This window comes from Pecten maximus, chromosome 1 (genome assembly GCF_902652985.1).
Source record: "Pecten maximus chromosome 1, xPecMax1.1, whole genome shotgun sequence".
NCBI lineage: Eukaryota > Metazoa > Mollusca > Bivalvia > Pectinida > Pectinidae > Pecten > Pecten maximus.
Genome location: NC_047015.1, coordinates 27,101,414 through 27,126,355, shown reverse-complemented (window position 1 = coordinate 27,126,355; position 24,942 = coordinate 27,101,414). Strand labels below are relative to the sequence as shown.

The following is a 24,942-nucleotide window of genomic DNA, read 5'->3' as shown; positions in this document are numbered from 1 at the left end:
TCTAATATTTTACACATATTAACAAATTTCAGCTGTTGAAACTAAAATGAGGCTGATGATATGAAGAGCATGTAAATTACCATATACATGCACATGTATTAAGCTGCCAATCCAGTATAGACTCCCCCCCCCCCCCCCCCCCCCCCCCCCCCTCCTACCTCTCTGTCTAAACTTCTCCTCCTTCCACCCTGTATAAACTTTCTCTACCCTATATAATCTGACCCTCCTATCCTACCCTATATAATCTGACCCTCCTATCCTACCCTATATAATCTGACCCTCCTATCCTACCCTATATAATCTGACCCTCCTATCCTACCCTATATCTCTTGTCCTACCCTATATAATCTGACCCTCCTGTCCTACCCTATATAATCTGACCCTCCTGTCCTACCCTATATAATCTGACCCTCCTATCCTACCCTATATAATCTGACCCTCCTATCCTACCCTATATAATCTGACCCTCCTGTCCTACCCTATATAATCTGACCCTCCTGTCCTACCCTATATAATCTGACCCTCCTGTCCTACCCTATATAATCTGACCCTCCTATCCTACCCTATATAATCTGACCCTCCTGTCCTACCCTATATAATCTGACCCTCCTGTCCTACCCTATATAATCTGACCCTCCTGTCCTACCCTATATAATATGACCCTCCTGTCCTACCCTATATAATATGACCCTCCTGTCCTACCCTATATAATCTGACCCTCTTGTCCTACCCTATATAATCTGACCCTTCTATCCTACCCTAAATAATCTGACCCTCCTATCTTATGTACCCTATATAATCTGACCCTCCTATCTTATGTACCCTATATAATCTGACCCTCCTATCTTATGTACCCTATATAATCTGACCCTCCTATCCTACCCTATATAATCTGACCCTCCTATCCTACCCTATATAATCTGACCCTCTTGTCCTACCCTATATAATCTGACCCTCCTATCCTACCCTATATAATCTGACCCTCTTGTCCTGCCCTATATAATCTGACCCTCCTGTCCTACCCTATATATTCTGACCCTCCTATCCTACCCTATATAATATGACCCTCCTGTCCTACCCTATATAATCTGACCCTCCTATCCTACCCTATATAATCTGACCCTCCTATCCTACCCTATATAATCTGACCCTCCTGTCCTACCCTATATAATATGACCCTCCTGTCCTACCCTATATAATCTGACCCTCCTATCCTACCCTATATATTCTGACCCTCCTATCCTACCCTATATAATCTGACCCTCCTGTCCTATCCTATATAATCTTACCCTCCTGTCCTACCCTATATAATCTGACCCTCTTGTCCTGCCCTATATAATCTGACCCTCCTGTCCTACCCTATATAATCTGACCCTCCTATCCTACCCTATATAATCTGACCCTCTTGTCCTGCCCTATATAATCTGACCCTCCTGTCCTACCCTATATAATCTGACCCTCCTATCCTACCCTGTATAATCTGACCCTCCTGTCCTACCCTATATAATCTGACCCTCCTGTCCTACCCTATATAATCTGACCCTCTTGTCCTACCCTATATATTCTGACCATCCTGTCCTACCCTATATAAGCTGACCCTCCTGTCCTACCCTATATAATCTGACCATCCTGTCCTACCCTATATAAGCTGACCCTCCTGTCCTACCCTATATAATCTGACCCTCTTGTCCTACCCTATATAATCTGACCCTCCTATCCTACCCTTTATAATCTGACCCTCTTGTCCTACCCTATATATTCTGACCATCCTGTCCTACCCTATATAAGCTGACCCTCCTGTCCTACCCTATATAATCTGACCATCCTGTCCTACCCTATATAAGCTGACCCTCCTGTCCTACCCTATATAAGCTGACCCTCCTGTCATACCCTATATAATCTGACCCTCCTATCCTACCCTATATAATCTGACCCTCCTATCCTACCCTATATAATCTGACCCTCCTGTCCTACCCTATATAATCTGACCCTCCTATCCTACCCTATATAATCTGACCCTCCTATCCTACCCTATATATTCTGACCCTCCTGTCCTACCACCCAGTATTATTCTACCCTCCTCTCCTACCCTGTATAATCTGACCCTCCTATCCTACCCTATACAATCTGACCCTCCTATCCTACCCTATATAATCTGACCCTCCTGTCCTACCCTATATAATCTGACCCTCCCATCCTACCACCCAGTATTATTCTACCCTCCTCTCCTACCCTGTATAATCTAGCTCTCCTCTTCTACCACCCTGTATAAACTGACCATCCCTTCATACCACCCTGTATAAACTGACCATCCCTTCATACCATCCTGTATAAACTGACCATCCCTTCATACCATCCTGTATAAACTGACCATCCCTTCATACCAACCTGTATAAACTGACCATACCTTCATACCACCCTGTATAAACTGACCATCCTTTTATACCACCCTGTATAAACTGACCATCCCTTCATACCACACTGTATGATATGACCCTCCTTTCCTACCACCCTGTATAATCCAACCTTCATCTCCTACCACCCTGTATAATCTGACATTCCTCCCCACCCACCCTGTATAATCTGACATTCTTCCCCACCCACCCTGTATAATCTGACATTCCTCCCCACCCACCCTGTATAATCCAACCTTCATCTCCTACCACCCTGTATAATCTGACATTCCTCCCCACCCACCCTGTATAATCTGACATTCTTCCCCACCCACCCTGTATAATCTGACATTCCTCCCCACCCACCCTGTATAATCTGACATTCCTCCCCACCCACCCTGTATAATCTGACATTCCTCCCCACCCACCCTGTATAATCTGACATTCCTCCCCACCCACCCTGTATAATCTGACATTCCTCCCCACCCACCCTGTATAATCTGACATTCCTCCCCACCCACCCTGTATAATCTGACATTCCTCCCCACCCACCCTGTATAACCTGACATTCTTCCCCACCCACCCTGTATAATCTGACATTCCTCCCCACCCACCCTGTATAATCTGACATTCCTTCCCACCCACCCTGTATAACCTGACATTCTTCCCCACCCACCCTGTATAATCTGACATTCCTCCCCACCCACCCTGTATAATCTGACATTCCTCCCCACCCACCCTGTATAATCTGACATTCTTCCCCACCCACCCTGTATAATCTGACATTCCTCCCCACCCACCCTGTATAATCTGATTCCTTTTTCCTACTACCCTTTGAGTTTGGAATGAAATGATTTAATGAAGAATACAAATATACCTAATTACCTACATATACCAGTGGATACTGTACATATAATGTGTATCGTAGTTCTTTCTCCACAAGAATTTTTTATTAAAGATTACACTTCATTTAATGAAAATGAAAATGAAGATATATTTTAAAGGTAAACTGTATTTATGAGTGTTTTTTGATAATTTTCATTTCTTTGACTCAACTAACCTTTTTTAAACTGAACAGAATTTATATAAAATGTAGTATTGTTATTTTTGTAAACAAAAAGAAATTATATTTCCTGGATATTAAGTACTTTTGTTAGAAAATTCAGTGTACCTTTAATGTTCCCCAGGGTAATTGGTAATGACGTGTTTAGTATATATAGAGTATATCATTGTCATGTTTCAATCTACATGTTCATACTACATATTTACATGTTCTCTGGGTTACATTTCATCATGATACAAATGATTGGTTAAGTAATTTCAGCCATTTGATTTCATATTTTGTGATGTTACTTTATGTGTTGGTCTGTGGTCCTGTTGATATTTTGTGATGTTACTTTATGTGTTGGTCTGTGGTCCTGTTGATATTTTGTGATGTTACTTTATGTGTTGGTCTGTGGTCCTCGATCTCCTGTTGATATTTTGTGATGTTACTTTATGTGTTAGTCTATGGTCCTGTTGATATTTTGTGATGTTACTTTATGTGTTGGTCTGTGGTCCTCGATCTCCTGTTGATATTTTGTGATGTTACTTTATGTGTTGGTCTGTGGTCCTGTTGATATTTTGTGATGTTACTTTATGTGTTGGTCTGTGGTCCTCGATCTCCTGTTGATATTTTGTGATGTTACTTTATGTGTTGGTCTGTGGTCCTGTTGATATTTTGTGATGTTACTTTATGTGTTGGTCTGTGGTCCTCGATCTCCTGTTGATATTTTGTGATGTTACTTTGTGTTGGTCTGTGGTCCCCTCCTGTTGATATTTTGTGATGTTACTTTTAAGTTATAGGTGTTGTATGTTAGATTTTTTTATTAGACAAAACAAACCATTGTCATTATTGGTGGAAATATATGCTGATATTATCTCTCTGACATTTTGACAGAAACTTCTTATTAGCAATGTTTTTACTTGGATAACTTAACCAATGTTTGGTTAGATAACTAGCAATGTTGATTTGGATTACCATTGTTGACTTGGATTACCAATGTTGACTTGGATTACCAATGTTGACTTGGATTACCATTGTTGACTTGGATTACCAATGTTGACTTGGATTACCAATGTTGACTTGGATTTCCAATGTTGACTTGGATTACTATCATTGACTTGGATTACTATCATTGACTTGGATTACTATCATTGACTTGGATTACCAATGTTGACTTGGATTACCAATGTTGACTTGGATTTCCAATGTTGACTTGTATTACTATCGTTGACTTGGATTACTATCATTGACTTGGATTACCAATGTTGACTTGGATTACCAATGTTTACTTGGATTACCAATGTTGACTTGGATTACTATCATTGACTTGGATTACTATCATTGACTTGGATTACCATTGTTGACTTGGATTACCAATGTTGATTTGGATTACCAATGTTGACTTGGATTACCATTGTTGACTTGGATTACCAATGTTGATTTGGATTACCAATGTTGACTTGGATTACTATCGTTGACTTGGATTACCAATGTTGATTTGGATTACCAATGTTGACTTGGATTACCATTGTTGACTTGGATTACCAATGTTGATTTGGATTACCATTGTTGACTTGGATTACCAATGTTGACTTGGATTACCATTGTTGACTTGGATTACCAATGTTGACTTGTATTACTATCGTTGACTTGGATTACCAATGTTGACTTGTATTACTATCGTTGACTTGGATTACCAATGTTGACTTGGATTACCAATGTTGATTTGGATTACCAATGTTGATTTGGATTACCAATGTTGACTTGTATTACCAATGTTGATTTGGATTACCAATGTTGACTTGTATTACCAATGTTGATTTGGATTACCAATGTTGACTTGTATTACCAATGTTGATTTGGATTACCAATGTTGATTTGGATTACCAATGTTGACTTGGATTACCAATGTTGACTTGGATTACCAATGTTGACTTGGATTACTATCATTGACTTGGATTACCAATGTTTCCACTTGTTATATTTATGAACTAGTGACTTACTGATACTAAACTCAGGCAGTACTGTACTAAAATGTGTTTTTTATAGGATCACATGTGGCAACATAAACAAGAAGAGAGAGAGCTGAAACGTGTTGAAGGGGACATCATCAAGAATCAGCGAGCAGTTCGTCACACTCTCCGTGACTTTGAGAATGGTTAGTGGTAACAATGAAAGTTACTTCCCCTGCTAGCTCTATCAGGGCAGACTTTGGTACATCTTACGTGCTAATTTCTGTGAAGTGTCACTAACTCAAAATGAAATCACATCTCAAAAAGTATTTATTGTCTGAAGTTACAGAAAAACTAAAAACTAAAACAATGGTTCAATAAACATGACCAGTTCAAAACAAGACACTAGAGATCAACATCACTGATAAAGTCAAACACGTAGTAAAATAATGTTTCCGCTATTTTTATTATGCCCCCGCCAATTTTATGTTACCTATATCTGTCATGTCCCGTATCGTATCGTCCCGATGCAATGTACATGTAACTGTTTCGGGGTGTCAAGTGGCAGCGGGGGCATTTATGTCTTGTTTTCTTTCTTTTTTACAAAAAGATTGTTGACACCTTAACTTGGTCTCTCATGAATGTTAGCATTTGGTATCTTATTTTACCGGCATATGTGTTCTACATTCTACCTGTTAGTATTTAGAAAACTATATTGTGTTCATCATCATCCTCATTTAAATGTCTGTTGTTACCTACAGCCATTAACAAGAATACAGCTCACCATCATCCTCATTTAAATGTCTGTTGTTATCTCTACAGCCATTAACAAGAAGACAGCTCACCATCATCCTCATTTAAATGTCTGTTGTTACCTACAGCTATTAACAAAAAGAGGATGCAGGAGGAGAAGAAGCTGAACCAGGGACTGGAGGTCTATACTAAGATCAGGCGTGACTTTGTCCATAAGAAGGAAGAGGTACGACCAATATGACATGGGTTTGTGGGGTAAAAAGTATCTGGTAATGTAGGTTGGACAGTATATAGGGGATTGAGGGTAGATATTAAGGATTGTGGGTTAGAGAGTATATTGGATTGTGGGTCAAGACAGTATACCTATATGGGATTTTAGGGAGGGGATGGAGAGTATATGGTATTATGGGTTGGAGACTATCTCACATCATACGGAGAAAAATCATTAAATAATCACTATTGTGGAAAAAAGAGTACAATATTTTGGAATGGAGATTATCAGATATTGTGTGTAGGTATATAGTGTGTGGGTATGTAAACTGGTGCTATAGACTGATACTATAGACTGGATGCAAATGTGTTAATTTTCTCTGTCTTCAATTATGCATGGATATGATTTAATATCAAATGTATCCTGGTTACTCAGAAGGGAAGATAATTAATGATTTTGTTTGTGGTAATACAATGATATAATGACTTAATTAGTTAAATAATTCATAGATATACACACTTGGGAAGGAATATGAATTTTCTCTCTACAGCTAACAAAACAGAGAATTGAAAAAAAAGCCCTGAATGATCAGGAGGCTAAGAGAGAGGGTAGAAAAATAGCCATTAGAGAGTAAGTTTGGAGGCTAATTAGCCGACAGCCTGCTACACTTCTATTTATGTATTCTTTAGTGATCTATGTGTAATCAGAGATTTTTGTAGCAGTTTGTTTATCATGTTCCAAATCAATTCCACAAAGTTCAAATGAAACATTTAAGAATTTTTGAGTCTATAATTTAAAGTCCAGTTGTAGAATTGAACCTGATTTACAGAAATCTCTGACTGTTCAGTGTAAGAGTTTCCATAAACACCAGCAAACACTGACTGTAAGCGTTTTAAAGTCTTACCATAATGAAAATTGTACTTGATATAAATTTTTGCCAGTAAATACAAGAAATAATTAAGGACTTTTTGAAATTCAAGTAAACAAGTAAAACTGTTTGATCAGGGGTTTATTTCATGCATTTTGAATTTCTAATAGGCAATTTTGGACCAATATTTCTCAATAATCACTATATTGGTATTTCTAAATATACCAGAGGCTCATAGTGCTATCAGTCGAAGTTTACTGGTGATTAGATTTTAGCTATATAACCATTAACTTGCACATCAACAAGTGGTTTTGATGAGTCCACCTGAATGTTGAAACATCACTTCTCTGGGTTTTCTTTCCTGTTCAGGAAAGTATAAAAAAAAAACTAATAAAAGGTAAAAAAAAAAAAAAAACAGGAGAAGGAGAAAAACAAGAAAATTAAACATGCACATTTGCACATATATTAATGTATATTGGACTTCCATTATAAACTGCTATGCTTGTCATTCCACCTTGTGAAGCTTCACTAACTGGTACTGCTAATTTCTTTCTTACTGTGGGAGCCATGACCTCCGTGTCCCAGTGGTATCAGTAATAAGATGTTTCCCATTTCAGTTGACAAAGACTCGGATACAACATGCCATGTCTTCAGAACACAATACAAAATGGCAGGGCAGAAAAAATGAAGTCCAGCAGTAAGTTTGGCTGAAAAATTCACCAAACTTTTGTCAGACGCAACAAATACTAGCAATTTGATTGGATAAAACTTGCTCAGAGCATATTTTGTTCAGTCAAATATATAGCTCTGTTGTTGTTTCCAGATGTTTGAAATGTATGTTGGTGAATTTGGAGCCATACCTTCATCTGAAGTTAAATACTTCAGAAGTTCTCTATAAAAGTGGATTTTTACACAGTATCTGGTCAAACAGTCACAGTGTATTATGTAATTATCATCATTCATTTTTCATCAGTCATACGTACAAACATGTCAGTTCAATTGCTTATCATTCTGGGTTATTAAAATAATTGTTTAGGGTACAAAGGTTGTTAAAACAATTTAATTGTACAGTAAAGGATATCCTAAAATTATCTGTATATATACCTATCAATCAGTATTCTCGTTCATTTAATATTCTGAAACAGTGTAGTCTTATCTGTTTTTGTAATAACATTAACATCTCAGACTTTCTGTAGATGTATCACATTTGCTTTTTTTCTTTATCTTTATATTCTTCCGAAACATATATCTCTACATTAATATGTAAATAGTTATCTAGTAACCTTTTTAATCGGCTTCTGAAATAAATATTATTATTTTCTGAGTTAATATATATCAATGCCAATTTGCTATACAGAACTATATTAGTCATAGTTACCATCAGTTTGGTAAGTTTGTTTCTGTCATAGAGGAGTTTAGACAACGTCTTAGGAGAAGTGAAGGGAAAGAGGGCACTAAAGTGACACTAAAGAGGACATTAAAGTGACAATAAACAGGGCACTAAAGTGACACTAAAGAGGGCACTAAAGTGACACTAAGGTGGGCACTAAAGTGGGCACTAAAGTGACACTAAAGTGGGCACTAAAGTGGGCACTAAAGTGACACTAAATTGACACTAAAGAGGACACTAAAGTGACACTAAAGTGGGCACTAAAGTGACACTAAAGTGACACTAAAGTGACACTAAAGAGGGCACTAAAGTGACACTAAAGTGGGCACTCAAGTGACACTAAAGTGGGCACTCAAGTGACACTAAAGTGGGCACTAAAGTGACACTAAAGTGGGCACTAAAGTGACACTAAAGTGGGCACTTAAGTGACACTAAAGAGGACACTAAAGTGACACTAAAGAGGGCACTAAAGTGACACTAAAGTGGGCACTCAAGTGACACTAAAGTGGGCACTCAAGTGACACTTAAGTGACACTAAAGAGGACACTAAAGTGACACTAAAGTGGGCACTAAAGTGACACTAAAGAGGACACTAAAGTGACACTAAAGTGGGCACTAAAGTGACACTAAATTGACACTAAAGTGACACTAAAGTGGGCACTAAAGTGACACTAAAGAGGACCTTAAAGTGACAATAAACAGGGCACTAAAGTGGGCCCTAAAGAGGACACTAAAGTGACACTAAAGATGACCTTAAAGTGACAATAAACAGGGCACTAAAGTGACACTAAACAGGGCACTAAAGTGACACTAAAGAGGGCACTAAGGTGGGCACTAAAGTGACACTAAAGAGGACATTAAAGTGACACTAAAGAGGACACTAAAGTGACACTAAAGAGGGCACTAAAGTGACACTAAAGTGACACTAAAGTGGGCACTCAAGTGACACTAAAGTGGGCACTCAAGTGACACTAAAGTGACACTAAAGAGGACACTAAAGTAACACTAAAGAGGGCACTAAAGTGACACTAAAGAGGACACTAAAGTGACACTAAAGTGGCACTAAAGTGGGCACTAAAGTGGGCACTAAAGTGACACTGAATTGACACTAAAGTGGACACTAAAGTGACACTAAAGAGGGCACTAAAGTGACACTAAAGAGGACATTAAAGTGACAATAAACAGGGCACTAAAGTGACACTAAAGAGGGCACTAAAGTGGGCACTAAAGTGACACTAAAGTGGGCACTAAAGTGACACTAAAGAGGGCACTAAAGTGACACTAAAGTGGGCACTCAAATGACACTAAAGAGGGCACTCAAGTGACACTAAAGTGGGCACTCAAGTGACACTAAAGAGGGCACTAAAGTGACACAAAAGTGAGCACTCAAGTGACACTAAAGTGGGCACTAAAGTGACACTAAAGTGGGCACTAAAGTGACTCTAAAGAGGGCACTCAAGTGACACTAAAGAGGGCACTAAAGTGACACTAAAGAGGGCACTAAAATGACACTAAAGAGGGCACTAAAATGACACTAAAGTGGGCACTAAAGTGACACTAAAGTGACACTAAAGTGACACTAAAGTGACACTAAAGTGGGCACTAAAGTGACACTAAAGTGGGCACTAAAGTGACACTAAAGTGGGCACTAAAGTGACACTAAAGAGGACCTTAAAGTGACAATAAACAGGGCACTAAAGTGACACTAAAGAGGGCACTAAAGTGACTCTAAAGAGGGCACTAAAGTGACACTAAAGAGGGCACTAAAATGACACTAAAGAGGGCACTAAAATGACACTAAAGAGGGCACTAAAGTGGGCACTAAAGTGACACTAAAGAGGACCTTAAAGTGACAATAAACAGGGCACTAAAGTGACACTAAACAGGGCACTAAAGTGACACTAAACAGGGCACTAAAGTGACACTAAAGTGGGCACTAAAGTGACACTAAAGAGGGCACTAAAGTGACACTAAAGTGGGCACTAAAGTGACACTAAAGTGGGCACTAAAGTGACACTAAAGTGGGCACTCAAGTGACACTAAAGTGACACTAAAGAGGGCACTAAAGTGACACTAAAGAGGACATTAAAGTGACACTAAAGAGGACACTAAAGTGGCACTAAAGAGGGCACTAAAGTGACACTAAAGTGGGCACTCAAGTGACACTAAAGTGACACTAAAGAGGACACTAAAGTGACACTAAAGAGGGCACTAAAGTGACACTAAAGAGGACACTAAAGTGACACTAAAGTGGGCACTAAAGTGACACTAAAGAGGACACTAAAGTGACACTAAAGTGGGCACTAAAGTGACACTAAATTGACACTAAAGTGACACTAAAGTGGGCACTAAAGTGACACTAAAGAGGGCACTAAAGTGACACTAAAGAGGACATTAAAGTGACAATAAACAGGGCACTAAAGTGACACTAAACTGGGCACTAAAGTGACACTAAAGAGGGCAATAAAGTGGGCACTAAAGTGACACTAAAGTGGGCACTAAAGTGACACTAAAGAGGGCACTAAAGTGACACTAAAGTGGGCACTCAAATGACACTAAAGAGGGCACTCAAGTGACACTAAAGTGGGCACTCAAGTGACACTAAAGAGGGCACTAAAGTGACACAAAAGTGAGCACTCAAGTGACACTAAAGTGGGCACTAAAGTGACACTAAAGAGGGCACTAAAGTGACTCTAAAGAGGGCACTATAGTGACACTAAAGAGGGCACTAAAGTGACACTAAAATGACACTAAAGAGGGCACTAAAATGACACTAAACAGGGCACTAAAGTGACACTAAAGAGAACACTTAAAGTAACACTAAAAGTACACTGTAGATAACACTAAAGAGGGCACTTAAGTGACACTAAAGAGGGCACTAAAGTGACACTAAAGTGGGCACTAAAGTGACACTAAAGAGGGCACTAAAGTGACTCTAAAGAGGGCACTAAAGTGACACTAAAGAGGGCACTAAAATGACACTAAAGAGAACACTTAAAGTGACACTAAAGTGACAATAACGGGACACTGAAAAAGGCACTAAATTGACACTAAAGAGGACACTTAAAGTAACACTAAAGGTACACTGTAGATGACACTAAAGGGACACTAAACGGACACTAAACTGACACTAAAAATGGCAGTAAAGTGACACTTAATTGACATTATAGAGGACGCTAAATATGACTGTAAAGTGACACTTAATTGACATTATAGAGGATGCTAAAGATTACTGTAAAGTGACACTTAATTGACATTATAGAGAATGCTAAATATGACTGTAAAGTGACACTTACTTGACATTATAGAGGACGCTAAATATGACTGTAAAGTAACACTTAATTGACATTATAGAGGATGCTAAAGATTACTGTAAAGTGACACTTAATTGACATTATAGAGGATGCTAAATATGACTGTAAAGTGACACTTAATTGACATTATAGAGGATGCTAAATATGACTACATTATAGAGGACGCTAAATATGACTGTAAAGTGACACTTAATTGACATTATAGAGGATGCTAAATATGACTACATTATAGAGGACGCTAAAGATGACTGTAAAGTGACACTAAAGTGGCACTTAAGTAGTAAAATATAACATATACCCAGCTATTAAAACATCAATGAGTTACTATTATTTGTGTTTTTCTCTCATATTTAGCAATGAGTAATATTTTGAGTTTTAGCAAAAAAAGATGAATTGTCTGATTTGTATCTACATGTTAAGAACTGTTTTACTCTGATGTGTGAACCTTTAAGTTTGAATATTTTATGTAAGTTTTTGAGCATGTATTCCCTACAAGAATTATGTTATTTGATTTATATAATTTGTTTGTTTGTTTGACTACTGCAGAAGGAATACCAATACATTCTATTTTCAATGATGTTTTTTTTCAGTTGAATTAAATGATTTGTTAAAGTATCAGCTATCATAAGTAATGTCCCTTTAAAACATTAATAGATTTTTTTTCTACTGTTCTTAAAGATATATAAAGACATCATGGCTTAAAGTCATTGCTCCATAAACCCTATTTTAAATTCATTTGTATAATGAAATGAAATGAATTATTTTATTGAAATAAGCCTTTTAATCCTGACACAAACTTGTGATAAAAAAGTTAGATAACTAGTATAACTTGACAGGCATAGATGTAGATCTGTGTCAGGTTAAACCATCTACTTTATAGGTCTGACCTTGCTCGTCAGTACCGGTCAAAGATGAGCGAGATGGAACTCAAGAGGATTGAGGTGCTCCGAATGAATCAGGAATTTGAATCCAAAATGAGACAGAAAGAGGTAAGGACTAAGAAGTCTCTTATTGTCTATAAAGTAAGGAGACTCTGATTGTTGATAAGGTTAGGAGTCTCTGATTGTTAATAAGAGTCTCTGATTGTTGATAAGGTTAGGAGTCTCTGATTGTTTAAGGATATAGGATGATGTTTAACTGTCCTCATTTTCCAGCAGAGCTAGTAAATCCAATAAGGACAAGTTTACTACAAGTTATAGAAATCTTTTCTCGTGATCTGACAAGATTGACTTATCCTTTCAGGAAGAACAGCTTAAGTTACAAAATGATCTGGCCGAGCTAACCATTAATTTGAATATGGAATCACAGAAAGGCAGAGTAATGAGATTTGATACTGAAAGGTAAGAAAGGCAGAGTAATGAGATTTGATACTGAAAGGTAAGAAAGGCAGAGTGATGAGATTTGATACTGAAAGGTAAGAAAGGCAGAGTGATGAGATTTGATACTGAAAGGTAAGAAAGGCAGAGTAATGAGATTTGATACTGAAAGGTAGGTGTTAGTCAGAATTATTATTTACATTGGATGAGATAAAATGTGAAATCTATTTATTGTACCTCCGTCAAAATGCTAAAAAACACAATTAACAGTCATTTATTTTATTGGTTTTCCATTTCAGGGAAAGAAAGAAGGATCAAACAAGTAAAATACAGGAGACTTTACAAGGAGTAGACAATGTAAAAAATAAATTAATGTAAGTATATATTTTTCAAATCAATATGTTCTTCATAGAGTTGGGTTAAAAATGAACATGTAAAGTGTAATATATAGAGGATATTGAATGGTTTCCTGCTGAATATAACATATATTTCACAAGTATGACAGGATATTTGCACTTGTGAAAAAATATCAAAATATTCTGTCATATCAGTGAAATATGTTATATTCAACGGGAAACTATTCATTCTTATGATAAAAAAGCAAAATTAAAAACATTGAAAAATTAATAATGTCAAAAAGTGAGAATCAGTAACATGATTCATGACGTTGTCTCTTTGTGACATTACTCAATGCCAACATGACGGCACTATTGTTATCGGAGAATCTGTGCATGAAAAGCTAACGTCAAGTAAGTGTTTTGTCAAAAATCAGTCGGAATATTTCAGAAATATAGCAAAATTACCCATTTATCTATCTTCGCTTTGATTGGAAAAATTGGCAAGTTTCAATGAGGTGAATTCAAAGGTTCGCATTGATTGGTTAAAACACAAAAAAACATATATTTTCACAGCAAAATCTTATATTTTCACTGTTCATCGCTGTAGTGAAAATGTAAGTTTTTTCAGTTAAATAAATTTCTATATTTCACTGGCAAAAATGCAATAAAGTACTCTCTTGTTAGAGTTAATATGAGGACATACATTGACAGGACTTAGTTATTTGTGTTTTACTTTTAAATTTATGATCAATATCATTGTACACCTAGCAGCCAGGTTACTCTCGGCCATTAAACTTGTTGCATTTAATCTGTAAACTTGCAATTGATTTTCCATTTCAATGATTTTCTGAGAAGTTGTCCCCCTATTATGATATAATGTTTCTCTCCTAATAAGTTGTTATGATACTGAGGGTATTACCTGGAAGGTGTACAGAATGTTAAGTATATAGTGGTATGTCTATCATTCATTTTGGGATTTCCTTCAAATTTTTTTGTATGTGGTATTATTAACAATTTTGTTACATTGTATGACCGACAGGAGAAGTGATGGTGATACTAAGGCTGCAGAAATGAGTAAACGGAAACTAAGTGCTGATTTGTCTCTAACAAAATCTCACTTAGATATCAAGAAAAGAGATGGTGAGTACTAGATAATGGTATGTATGTTACATTAGGTGGTGAGTACTAGATAATGGTGTGTATGTTACATTAGTTAGTGAGTACTAGATAATGGTGTGTATGTTACATTAGGTAGTGAGTACTAGATAATGGTGTATATGTTACATTAGGTAGTGCGTACTAGATAATGGTGTGTATGTTACATTAGGTAGTGAGTACTAGATAATGGTGAGAATGTTACATTAGGTAGTGAGTACTAGATAATGGTGTATATGTTACATTAGTTAGTGAGTACTAGATAATGGTGTGTATGTTACATTAGTTAGTGAGTACTAGATAATGGTGTATATGTTACATTAGGTAGTGAGTACTAGATAATGGTGTGTATGTTACATTAGTTAGTGAGTACTAGATAATGATGTGTATGTTACATTAGGTAGTGAGTACTAGATAATGGTGTATATGTTACATTAGGTAGTGAGTACTAGATAATGGTGAGAATGTTACATTAGGTAGTGAGTACTAGATAATGGTGTATATGTTACATTAGTTAGTGAGTACTAGATAATGGTGTGTATGTTACATTAGGGGGTTAGTACTAGATAATGGTGAGAATGTTACATTAGGTAGTGAGTACTAGATAATGGTGTGTATGTTACATAGGTAGTTAGTACTAGATAATGGTGTATATGTTACATTAGGTAGTGAGTACTAGATAATGGTGTATATGTTACATTAGGGGGTGAGTACTAGATAATGGTGTATATGTTACATTAGGGGGTGAGTACTAGATAATGGTGTATATGTTACATTAGGGGGTGAGTACTAGATAATGGTGTGTATGTTACATTATGGAATGAGTACTAGATAATGGTGTATATGTTACATTAGTTAGTGAGTACTAGATAATGGTGTGTATGTTACATTAGGTAGTGCGTACTAGATAATGGTGTATATGTTACATTAGGTAGTGAGTACTAGATAATGGTATGTATGTTACATTAGGTAGTGAGTACTAGATAATGGTGAGAATGTTACATTAGTTAGTGAGTACTAGATAATGGTGTGTATGTTACATTAGGGGGTTAGTACTAGATAATGGTGTATATGTTACATTTGATGGTGAGTACTAGATAATGGTGTATATGTTACATTAGTTAGTGAGTACTAGATAATGGTGAGAATGTTACATTAGTTAGTGAGTACTAGATAATGGTGTGTATGTTACATTAGGTGGTGAGTACTAGATAATGGTGTATATGTTACATTAGTTAGTGAGTATTAGATAATGGTGTGTATGTTACATTAGGTTATGAGTACTAGATAATGGTGAGAATGTTACATTAGGTAGTGAGTACTAGATAATGGTGTGTATGTTACATTAGGGGGTTAGTACTAGATAATGGTGTATATGTTACATTAGTTAGTGAGTACTAGATAATGGTGAGAATGTTACATTAGGTAGTGAGTACTAGATAATGGTGTGTATGTTACATTAGGTAGTGAGTACTAGATAATGGTGTATATGTTACATTAGTTAGTGAGTACTAGATAATGGTGTGTATGTTACATTAGGTGGTGAGTACTAGATAATGGTGTATATTTTACATTAGTTAGTGAGTATTAGATAATGGTGTGTATGTTACATTAGGTTATGAGTACTAGATAATGGTGAGAATGTTACATTAGGTAGTGAGTACTAGATAATGGTGTGTATGTTACATTAGGGGGTTAGTACTAGATAATGGTGTATATGTTACATTAGTTAGTGAGTACTAGATAATGGTGAGAATGTTACATTAGGTAGTGAGTACTAGATAATGGTGAGAATGTTACATTAGTTAGTGCATACTAGATAATGGTGTGTATGTTACATTAGGTAGTGAGTACTAGATAATGGTGTGTATGTTACATTAGGTGGTGAGTACTAGATAATGATGTGTATGTTACATTAGGTGGTGAGTACTAGATAATGGTGTATATGTTACATTAGTTAGTGAGTACTAGATAATGGTGTGTATGTTACATTAGGTGGTGAGTACTAGATAATGGTGTGTATGTTACATTAGGTGGTGAGTACTAGATAATGGTGTATATGTTACATTAGGTGGTGAGTACTAGATAATGGTGTATATGTTACATTAGTTAGTGAGTACTAGATAATGATGTGTATGTTACATTAGGTAGTGAGTACTAGATAATGGTGTATATGTTACATTAGGTAGTGAGTACTAGATAATGGTGTGTATGTTACATTAGGTGGTGAGTACTAGATAATGGTGAGAATGTTACATTAGGTAGTGAGTACTAGATAATGGTGTGTATGTTACATTAGGTGGTGAGTACTAGATAATGGTGAGAATGTTACATTAGGTAGTGAGTACTAGATAATGGTGTGTATGTTACATAGGTAGTTAGTACTAGATAATGGTGTGTATGTTACATTAGTTAGTGAGTACTAGATAATGGTGAGAATGTTACATTAGTTAGTGAGTACTAGATAATGGTGAGAATGTTACATTAGGTAGTGAGTACTAGATAATGGTGTGTATGTTACATTAGGTAGTGAGTACTAGATAATGGTGAGAATATTACATTAGGTAGTGCGTACTAGATAATGGTGTATATGTTACATTAGTTAGTGAGTACTAGATAATGGTGTATATGTTACATTAGTTAGTGAGTACTAGATAATGGTGTATATGTTACATTAGTTAGTGAGTACTAGATAATGGTGTGTATGTTACATTAGGTAGTGAGTACTAGATAATGGTGTGTATGTTACATAGGTAGTTAGTACTAGATAATGGTGTATATGTTACATTAGTTAGTGAGTACTAGATAATGGTGTGTATGTTACATTAGTTAGTGAGTACTAGATAATGGTGTGTATGTTACATTAGGTAGTGAGTACTAGATAATGGTGTGTATGTTACATTAGGTAGTGAGTACTAGATAATGGTGTGTATGTTACATTAGGTGGTGAGTACTAGATAATGGTGAGAATGTTACATTAGGTAGTGAGTACTAGATAATGGTGTGTATGTTACATTAGGTGGTGAGTACTAGATAATGGTGAGAATGTTACATTAGGTAGTGAGTACTAGATAATGGTGTGTATGTTACATAGGTAGTTAGTACTAGATAATGGTGTGTATGTTACATTAGTTAGTGAGTACTAGATAATGGTGAGAATGTTACATTAGTTAGTGAGTACTAGATAATGGTGAGAATGTTACATTAGGTAGTGAGTACTAGATAATGGTGTGTATGTTACATTAGGTAGTGAGTACTAGATAATGGTGAGAATATTACATTAGGTAGTGCGTACTAGATAATGGTGTATATGTTACATTAGTTAGTGAGTACTAGATAATGGTGTATATGTTACATTAGTTAGTGAGTACTAGATAATGGTGTATATGTTACATTAGTTAGTGAGTACTAGATAATGGTGTGTATGTTACATTAGGTAGTGAGTACTAGATAATGGTGTGTATGTTACATAGGTAGTTAGTACTAGATAATGGTGTATATGTTACATTAGTTAGTGAGTACTAGATAATGGTGTGTATGTTACATTAGTTAGTGAGTACTAGATAATGGTGTGTATGTTACATTAGGTAGTGAGTACTAGATAATGGTGTGTATGTTACATTAGGTAGTGAGTACTAGATAATGGTGTGTATGTTACATTAGGTTATGAGTACTAGATAATGGTGTGTATGTTACATAGGTAGTTAGTACTAGATAATGGTGTATATGTTACATTAGGTAGTGAGTACTAGATAATGGTGTATATGTTACATTAGGTAGTGAGTACTAGATAATGGTGTATATGTTACATTAGGTAGTGAGTACTAGATAATGGTGTGTATGTTACATTAGGTAGTGAGTACTAGATAATGGTGTATATGTTACATAGGAACTGTCTAACCATGTTTTCCTTGAGAACTTGATTTCCTCTTACATTCATGGTTTTTTTTTCTGTAAATTTCCATCCAAGCAAACAAGAATACTTAAATTTTTTATGATTTTTTATTAGAAAAGCATAACTGAAATTTGTGTTTTAGCTGTACTTGTGAATCTCTTTCAGAACAACGACACTTAACAGACACTCAGTTTAGACTAGATGATAATTCTAACATACAGCGACAACTAAATGAGGCAGCCTTCCATGCCAATCTGGACATGAAGGCCCGACAGATAGACCAGAAACTAGAGGTGAGTGTTATACATGGTACAAACATCTTATTGATTAGTAGACATTCCTGTGGTTGTCTAATACTTAAATTTTGTAAATATGTTTATTAGTATGAATACAACATCGTTCAATCATAGATATTAGCCTTACTGGAAATTAACTGCAGTAGATGGAACAGATTGAAGAAGCTGCAGAAAAAACATCTGACTATATATATTGAAGCTCTTTTTTTCTGGTATTCAAATTTACTGGAATTTGGAAATAATATGAATTACGAAGAGTTGATAATCTATGTCTAAAGTGATGAGAAAACAATTGAGAGTCTCCCTCTAAAATAAGATGAAAATAAGGGTAAAACAATTGAGGGTCTCCCTCTAAAATCAGATGAAAATGAAGGTAAAAGAATTGAGAGTCTCCCTTTAAAATATGGATGAATGGGGAGTTAAGAATTTTCACAAAAAAATGTACTAGGGGAAACAACTCTGTCATCCTTATCTGAAAGAATTTGATAAATTTAAAATGTGCATGTTAAAAAAAACCAGGTATTTTTTGCTTTTTAGCTCTTTCATTCTTTTTATGTTTATTGTTTTTATATGGTAAGAACATGAAGTGATAAGAAGACAAGGAATGAAGAATGTTGTTTATTGAAGCAATTCAAAAAATATTTATGATAGAGAAGGGAGATAACTCTACAATTCCAACATAATATATTCATCTGTCTCAGTACCACACAGTTGTCTCCCTTTATCATTAGCTTTACTTTGGATGAATTTTTGTTCGTGACTAGATCCAAACATTTGACATTTTCCATTTGAAAAGGCTTGTTGACAGGGAATCATATATAATAAAACAAATTTTTATTGATATTTTAATTGCGCCAATCACATAATTAATGTACAGGTAATCTTGATGAAAACATACACTATCAACAAAACATAATGTACAATATCTATAAAATTCATTCCAAAATAAGATTGATACTTTCCCATTTTTGCCGGATCTTCTTTGCTGCATTTTGGTTTAATATATAGGTTGAATATAAATATAGATTTCTATAATTTTAAATAAATCTAGTTAAATTATTGATGGATTAAAATCATACACAAAAAGCATAATTACCCTGAGAACTCTGAAAAGTTTGATAATTAATTTGTTACTTATAACGATGTGCTTTACATTGTCCACATGAAATCTTCAGTTATCTTTGACAGACAAATTTTATTAGGAGCCTAATTACTATATCAAAGCTATTTGGACAATCATTTCAACTAAACATTATTTGGGAAAATATCTTTTACTTTTGCACTGGACAGTTATATATCTCCACTCCTCCACTGGACAGTTATATATCTCCACTCCTCCACTGGACAGTTATATATACCCACTCCTCTACTGGACAGTTATATATACCCACTCCTCTACTGGACAGTTATATATACCCACTCCTCTACTGGACAGTTATATATACCCACTCCTCTACTGGACAGTTATATATATACCCACTCCTCTACTGGACAGTTAGATATCCCCACTCCTCTACTGGACAGTTATATATACCCACTCCTCTACTGGACAGTTATATATCCCCACTCCTCTACTGGACAGTTATATATACCCACTCCTCTACTGGACAGTTATATATCTCCACTCCTCTACTGGACAGTATATATACCCACTCCTCCACTGGACAGTTATATATACCCACTCCTCTACTGGACAGTTATATATACCCACTCCTCTACTGGACAGTTAGATATCCCCACTCCTCTACTGGACAGTTATATATACCCACTCCTCTACTGGACAGTTATATATCCCCACTCCTCTACTGGACAGTTATATATACCCACTCCTCTACTGGACAGTTATATATACCCACTCCTCTACTGGACAGTTATATATCCCCACTCCTCTACTGGACAGTTATATATCCCCACTCCTCTACTGGACAGTTATATATACCCAACCTCTACTGGACAGTTATATATACCCACTCCTCTACTGGACAGTTATATATACCCACTCCTCTACTGGACAGTTATATATACCCACTCCTCTACTGGACAGTTATATATACCCACTCCTCTACTGGACAGTTATATATACCCAACCTCTACTGGACAGTTATATATACCCACTCCTCTACTGGACAGTTATATATACCCACTCCTCCACTGGACAGTTATATATACCCACTCCTCCACTGGACAGTTATATATACCCACTCCTCCACTGGACAGTTATATATACCCACTCCTCTACTGGACAGTTATATATACCCACTCCTCTACTGGACAGTTATATATACCCACTCCTCTACTGGACAGTTATATATACCCACTCCTCTACTGGACAGTTATATATACCCACTCCTCTACTGGACAGTTATATATCCCCACTCCTCTACTGGACAGTTATATATACCCAACCTCTACTGGACAGTTATATATTTCCACTCCTCTACTGGACAGTTATATATCCCCACTCCTTTACTGGACAGTTATATATACCCACTCCTCTACTGGACAGTTATATATACCCACTCCTCTACTGGACAGTTATATATACCCACTCCTCTACTGGACAGTTATATATACCCACTCCTCTACTGGACAGTTATATATCTCCACTCCTCTACTGGACAGTATATATACCCACTCCTCCACTGGACAGTTATATATCCCCACTCCTCTACTGGACAGTTATATATACCCACTCCTCTACTGGACAGTTATATATACCCACTCCTCTACTGGACAGTTATATATACCCACTCCTCTACTGGACAGTTATATATACCCACTCCTCTACTGGACAGTTATATATTTCCACTCCTCTACTGGACAGTATATATACCCACTCCTCCACTGGACAGTTATATATCCCCACTCCTCTACTGGACAGTTATATATACCCACTCCTCTACTGGACAGTTATATATACCCAACCTCTACTGGACAGTTATATATTTCCACTCCTCTACTGGACAGTATATATACCCACTCCTCCACTGGACAGTTATATATCCCCACTCCTCTACTGGACAGTTATATATTTCCACTCCTCTACTGGACAGTATATATACCCACTCCTCCACTGGACAGTTATATATCCCCACTCCTCTACTGGACAGTTATATATACCCACTCCTCTACTGGACAGTTATATATACCCACTCCTCTACTGGACAGTTATATATACCCACTCCTCTACTGGACAGTTATATATACCCACTCCTCTACTGGACAGTATATATACCCACTCCTCTACTGGACAGTTATATATACCCACTCCTCTACTGGACAGTTATATATACCCACTCCTCTACTGGACAGTTATATATACCCACTCCTCTACTGGACAGTTATATATACCCACTCCTCCACTGGACAGTTATATATCCCCACTCCTCTACTGGACAGTTATATATCCCCACTCCTCTACTGGACAGTTATATATACCAACTCCTCTACCGGACAGTATATATACCCACTCCTCTACTGGACAGTTATATATCCCCACTCCTCTACTGGACAGTTATATATACCCACTCCTCTACTGGACAGTTATATATACCCACTCCTCCACTGGACAGTTATATATCCCCACTCCTCCACTGGACAGTTATATATACCCACTCCTCTACTGGACAGTTATATATACCCACTCCTCTACTGGACAGTTATATATACCCACTCCTCTACTGGACAGTTATATATCCCCACTCCTCTACTGGACAGTTATATATACCCACTCCTCTACTGGACAGTTATATATCCCCACTCCTCTACTGGACAGTTATATATACCCACTCCTCTACTGGACAGTTATATATACCCACTCCACCACTGGACAGTTATATATACCCACTCCTCTACTGGACAGTTATATATACCCACTCCTCTACTGGACAGTTATATATACCCACTCCTCTACTGGACAGTTATATATACCCACTCCTCTACTGGACAGTTATATATCCCCACTCCTCTACTGGACAGTTATATATACCCACTCCTCTACTGGACAGTTATATATACCCACTCCACCACTGGACAGTTATATATCCCCACTCCTCCACTGGACAGTTATATATACCCACTCCTCTACTGGACAGTTATATATACCCACTCCTCTACTGGACAGTTATATATACCCACTCCTCTACTGGACAGTTATATATACCCACTCCTCCACTGGACAGTTATATATACCCACTCCTCCACTGGACAGTTATATATACCCACTCCTCTACTGGACAGTTATATATCCCCACTCCTCCACTGGACAGTTATATATACCCACTATATACCCACTCCTCTACTGGACAGTTATATATACCCACTCCTCTACTGGACAGTTATATATACCCACTCCTCTACTGGACAGTTTTATATACCCACTCCTCCACTGGACAGTTATATATACCCACTCCTCCACTGGACAGTTATATATACCCACTCCTCTACTGGACAGTTATATATACCCACTCCTCTACTGGACAGTTATATATACCCACTCCTCCACTGGACAGTTATATATCCCCACTCCTCTACTGGACAGTTATATATACCCACTCCTCCACTGGACAGTTATATATACCCACTCCTCTACTGGACAGTTATATATACCCACTCCTCCACTGGACAGTTATATATACCCACTCCTCCACTGGACAGTTATATATACCCACTCCTCTACTGGACAGTTATATATCCCCACTCCTCCACTGGACAGTTATATACCCACTCCTCTACTGGACAGTTATATATACCCACTCCTCTACTGGACAGTTATATATACCCACTCCTCCACTGGACAGTTATATATACCCACTCTACTACTGGACAGTTATATATACCCACTCCTCCACTGGACAGTTATATATCCCCACTCCTCCACTGGACAGTTATATATACGCACTCCTCTACTGGACAGTTATATATACCCACTCCTCTACTGGACAGTTATATATACCCACTCCTCTACTGGACAGTTATATATACCCACTCCTCTACTGGACAGTTATATATCCCCACTCCTCCACTGGACAGTTATATACCCACTCCTCTACTGGACAGTTATATATACCCACTCCTCTACTGGACAGTTATATATACCCACTCCTCCACTGGACAGTTATATATACCCACTCCTCTACTGGACAGTTATATATACCCACTCCTCTACTGGACAGTTATATATACCCACTCCTCTACTGGACAGTTATATATACCCACTCCTCTACTGGACAGTTATATATACCCACTCCTCTACTGGACAGTTATATATCCCCACTCCTCCACTGGACAGTTATATACCCACTCCTCTACTGGACAGTTATATATACCCACTCCTCTACTGGACAGTTATATATACCCACTCCTCCACTGGACAGTTATATATCCCCACTCCTCCACTGGACAGTTATATATACCCACTCCTCTACTGGACAGTTATATATACCCACTCCTCTACTGGACAGTTATATATACCCACTCCTCTACTGGACAGTTATATATACCCACTCCTCTACTGGACAGTTATATATACCCACTCCTCCACTGGACAGTTATATATACCCACTCCTCTACTGGACAGTTATATATACCCACTCCTCTACTGGACAGTTATATATACCCACTCCTCCACTGGACAGTTATATATACCCACTCCTCTACTGGACAGTTATATATACCCACTCCTCCACTGGACAGTTATATATACCCACTCCTCTACTGGACAGTTATATATACCCACTCCTCTACTGGACAGTTACATATACCCACTCCTCTACTGGACAGTTATGTATACCCACTCCTCTACTGGACAGTTACATATCCCCACTCCTCTACTGGACAGTTATATATCTCCACTCCTCTACTGGACAGTTATATATACCCACTCCTCCACTGGACAGTTATATATACCCACTCCTCTACTGGACAGTTATATATACCCACTCCTCCACTGGACAGTTATATATACCCACTCCTCTACTGGACAGTTATATATACCCACTCCTCTACTGGACAGTTA

The 24,942-nt window shown here is 37.1% G+C and overlaps 1 protein-coding gene across 4 annotated transcripts in view; it reads left to right on the top strand.

Moving 5' to 3' along the window:
* Window positions 1-24,942, top strand: part of LOC117329095 (trichohyalin-like) — a 105,820-nt gene that overhangs the window by 5,878 nt on the left and 75,000 nt on the right. For 2 of the 4 annotated variants that reach the window (XM_033886838.1, XM_033886821.1), the window contains 8 exons: window positions 5,488-5,596; window positions 6,272-6,369; window positions 6,905-6,984; window positions 12,807-12,915; window positions 13,169-13,266; window positions 13,542-13,616; window positions 14,620-14,720; window positions 18,796-18,923. In XM_033886838.1, coding sequence (XP_033742729.1) covers window positions 5,488-5,596; window positions 6,272-6,369; window positions 6,905-6,984; window positions 12,807-12,915; window positions 13,169-13,266; window positions 13,542-13,616; window positions 14,620-14,720; window positions 18,796-18,923 — 798 coding nt within the window. Of the gene's footprint in view, window positions 1-5,487; window positions 5,597-6,271; window positions 6,370-6,904; window positions 6,985-7,839; window positions 7,920-12,806; window positions 12,916-13,168; window positions 13,267-13,541; window positions 13,617-14,619; window positions 14,721-18,795; window positions 18,924-24,942 lie in introns of all 4 variants that reach the window. The other 2 variants (XM_033886830.1, XM_033886845.1) reach the window with 1 other exon arrangement.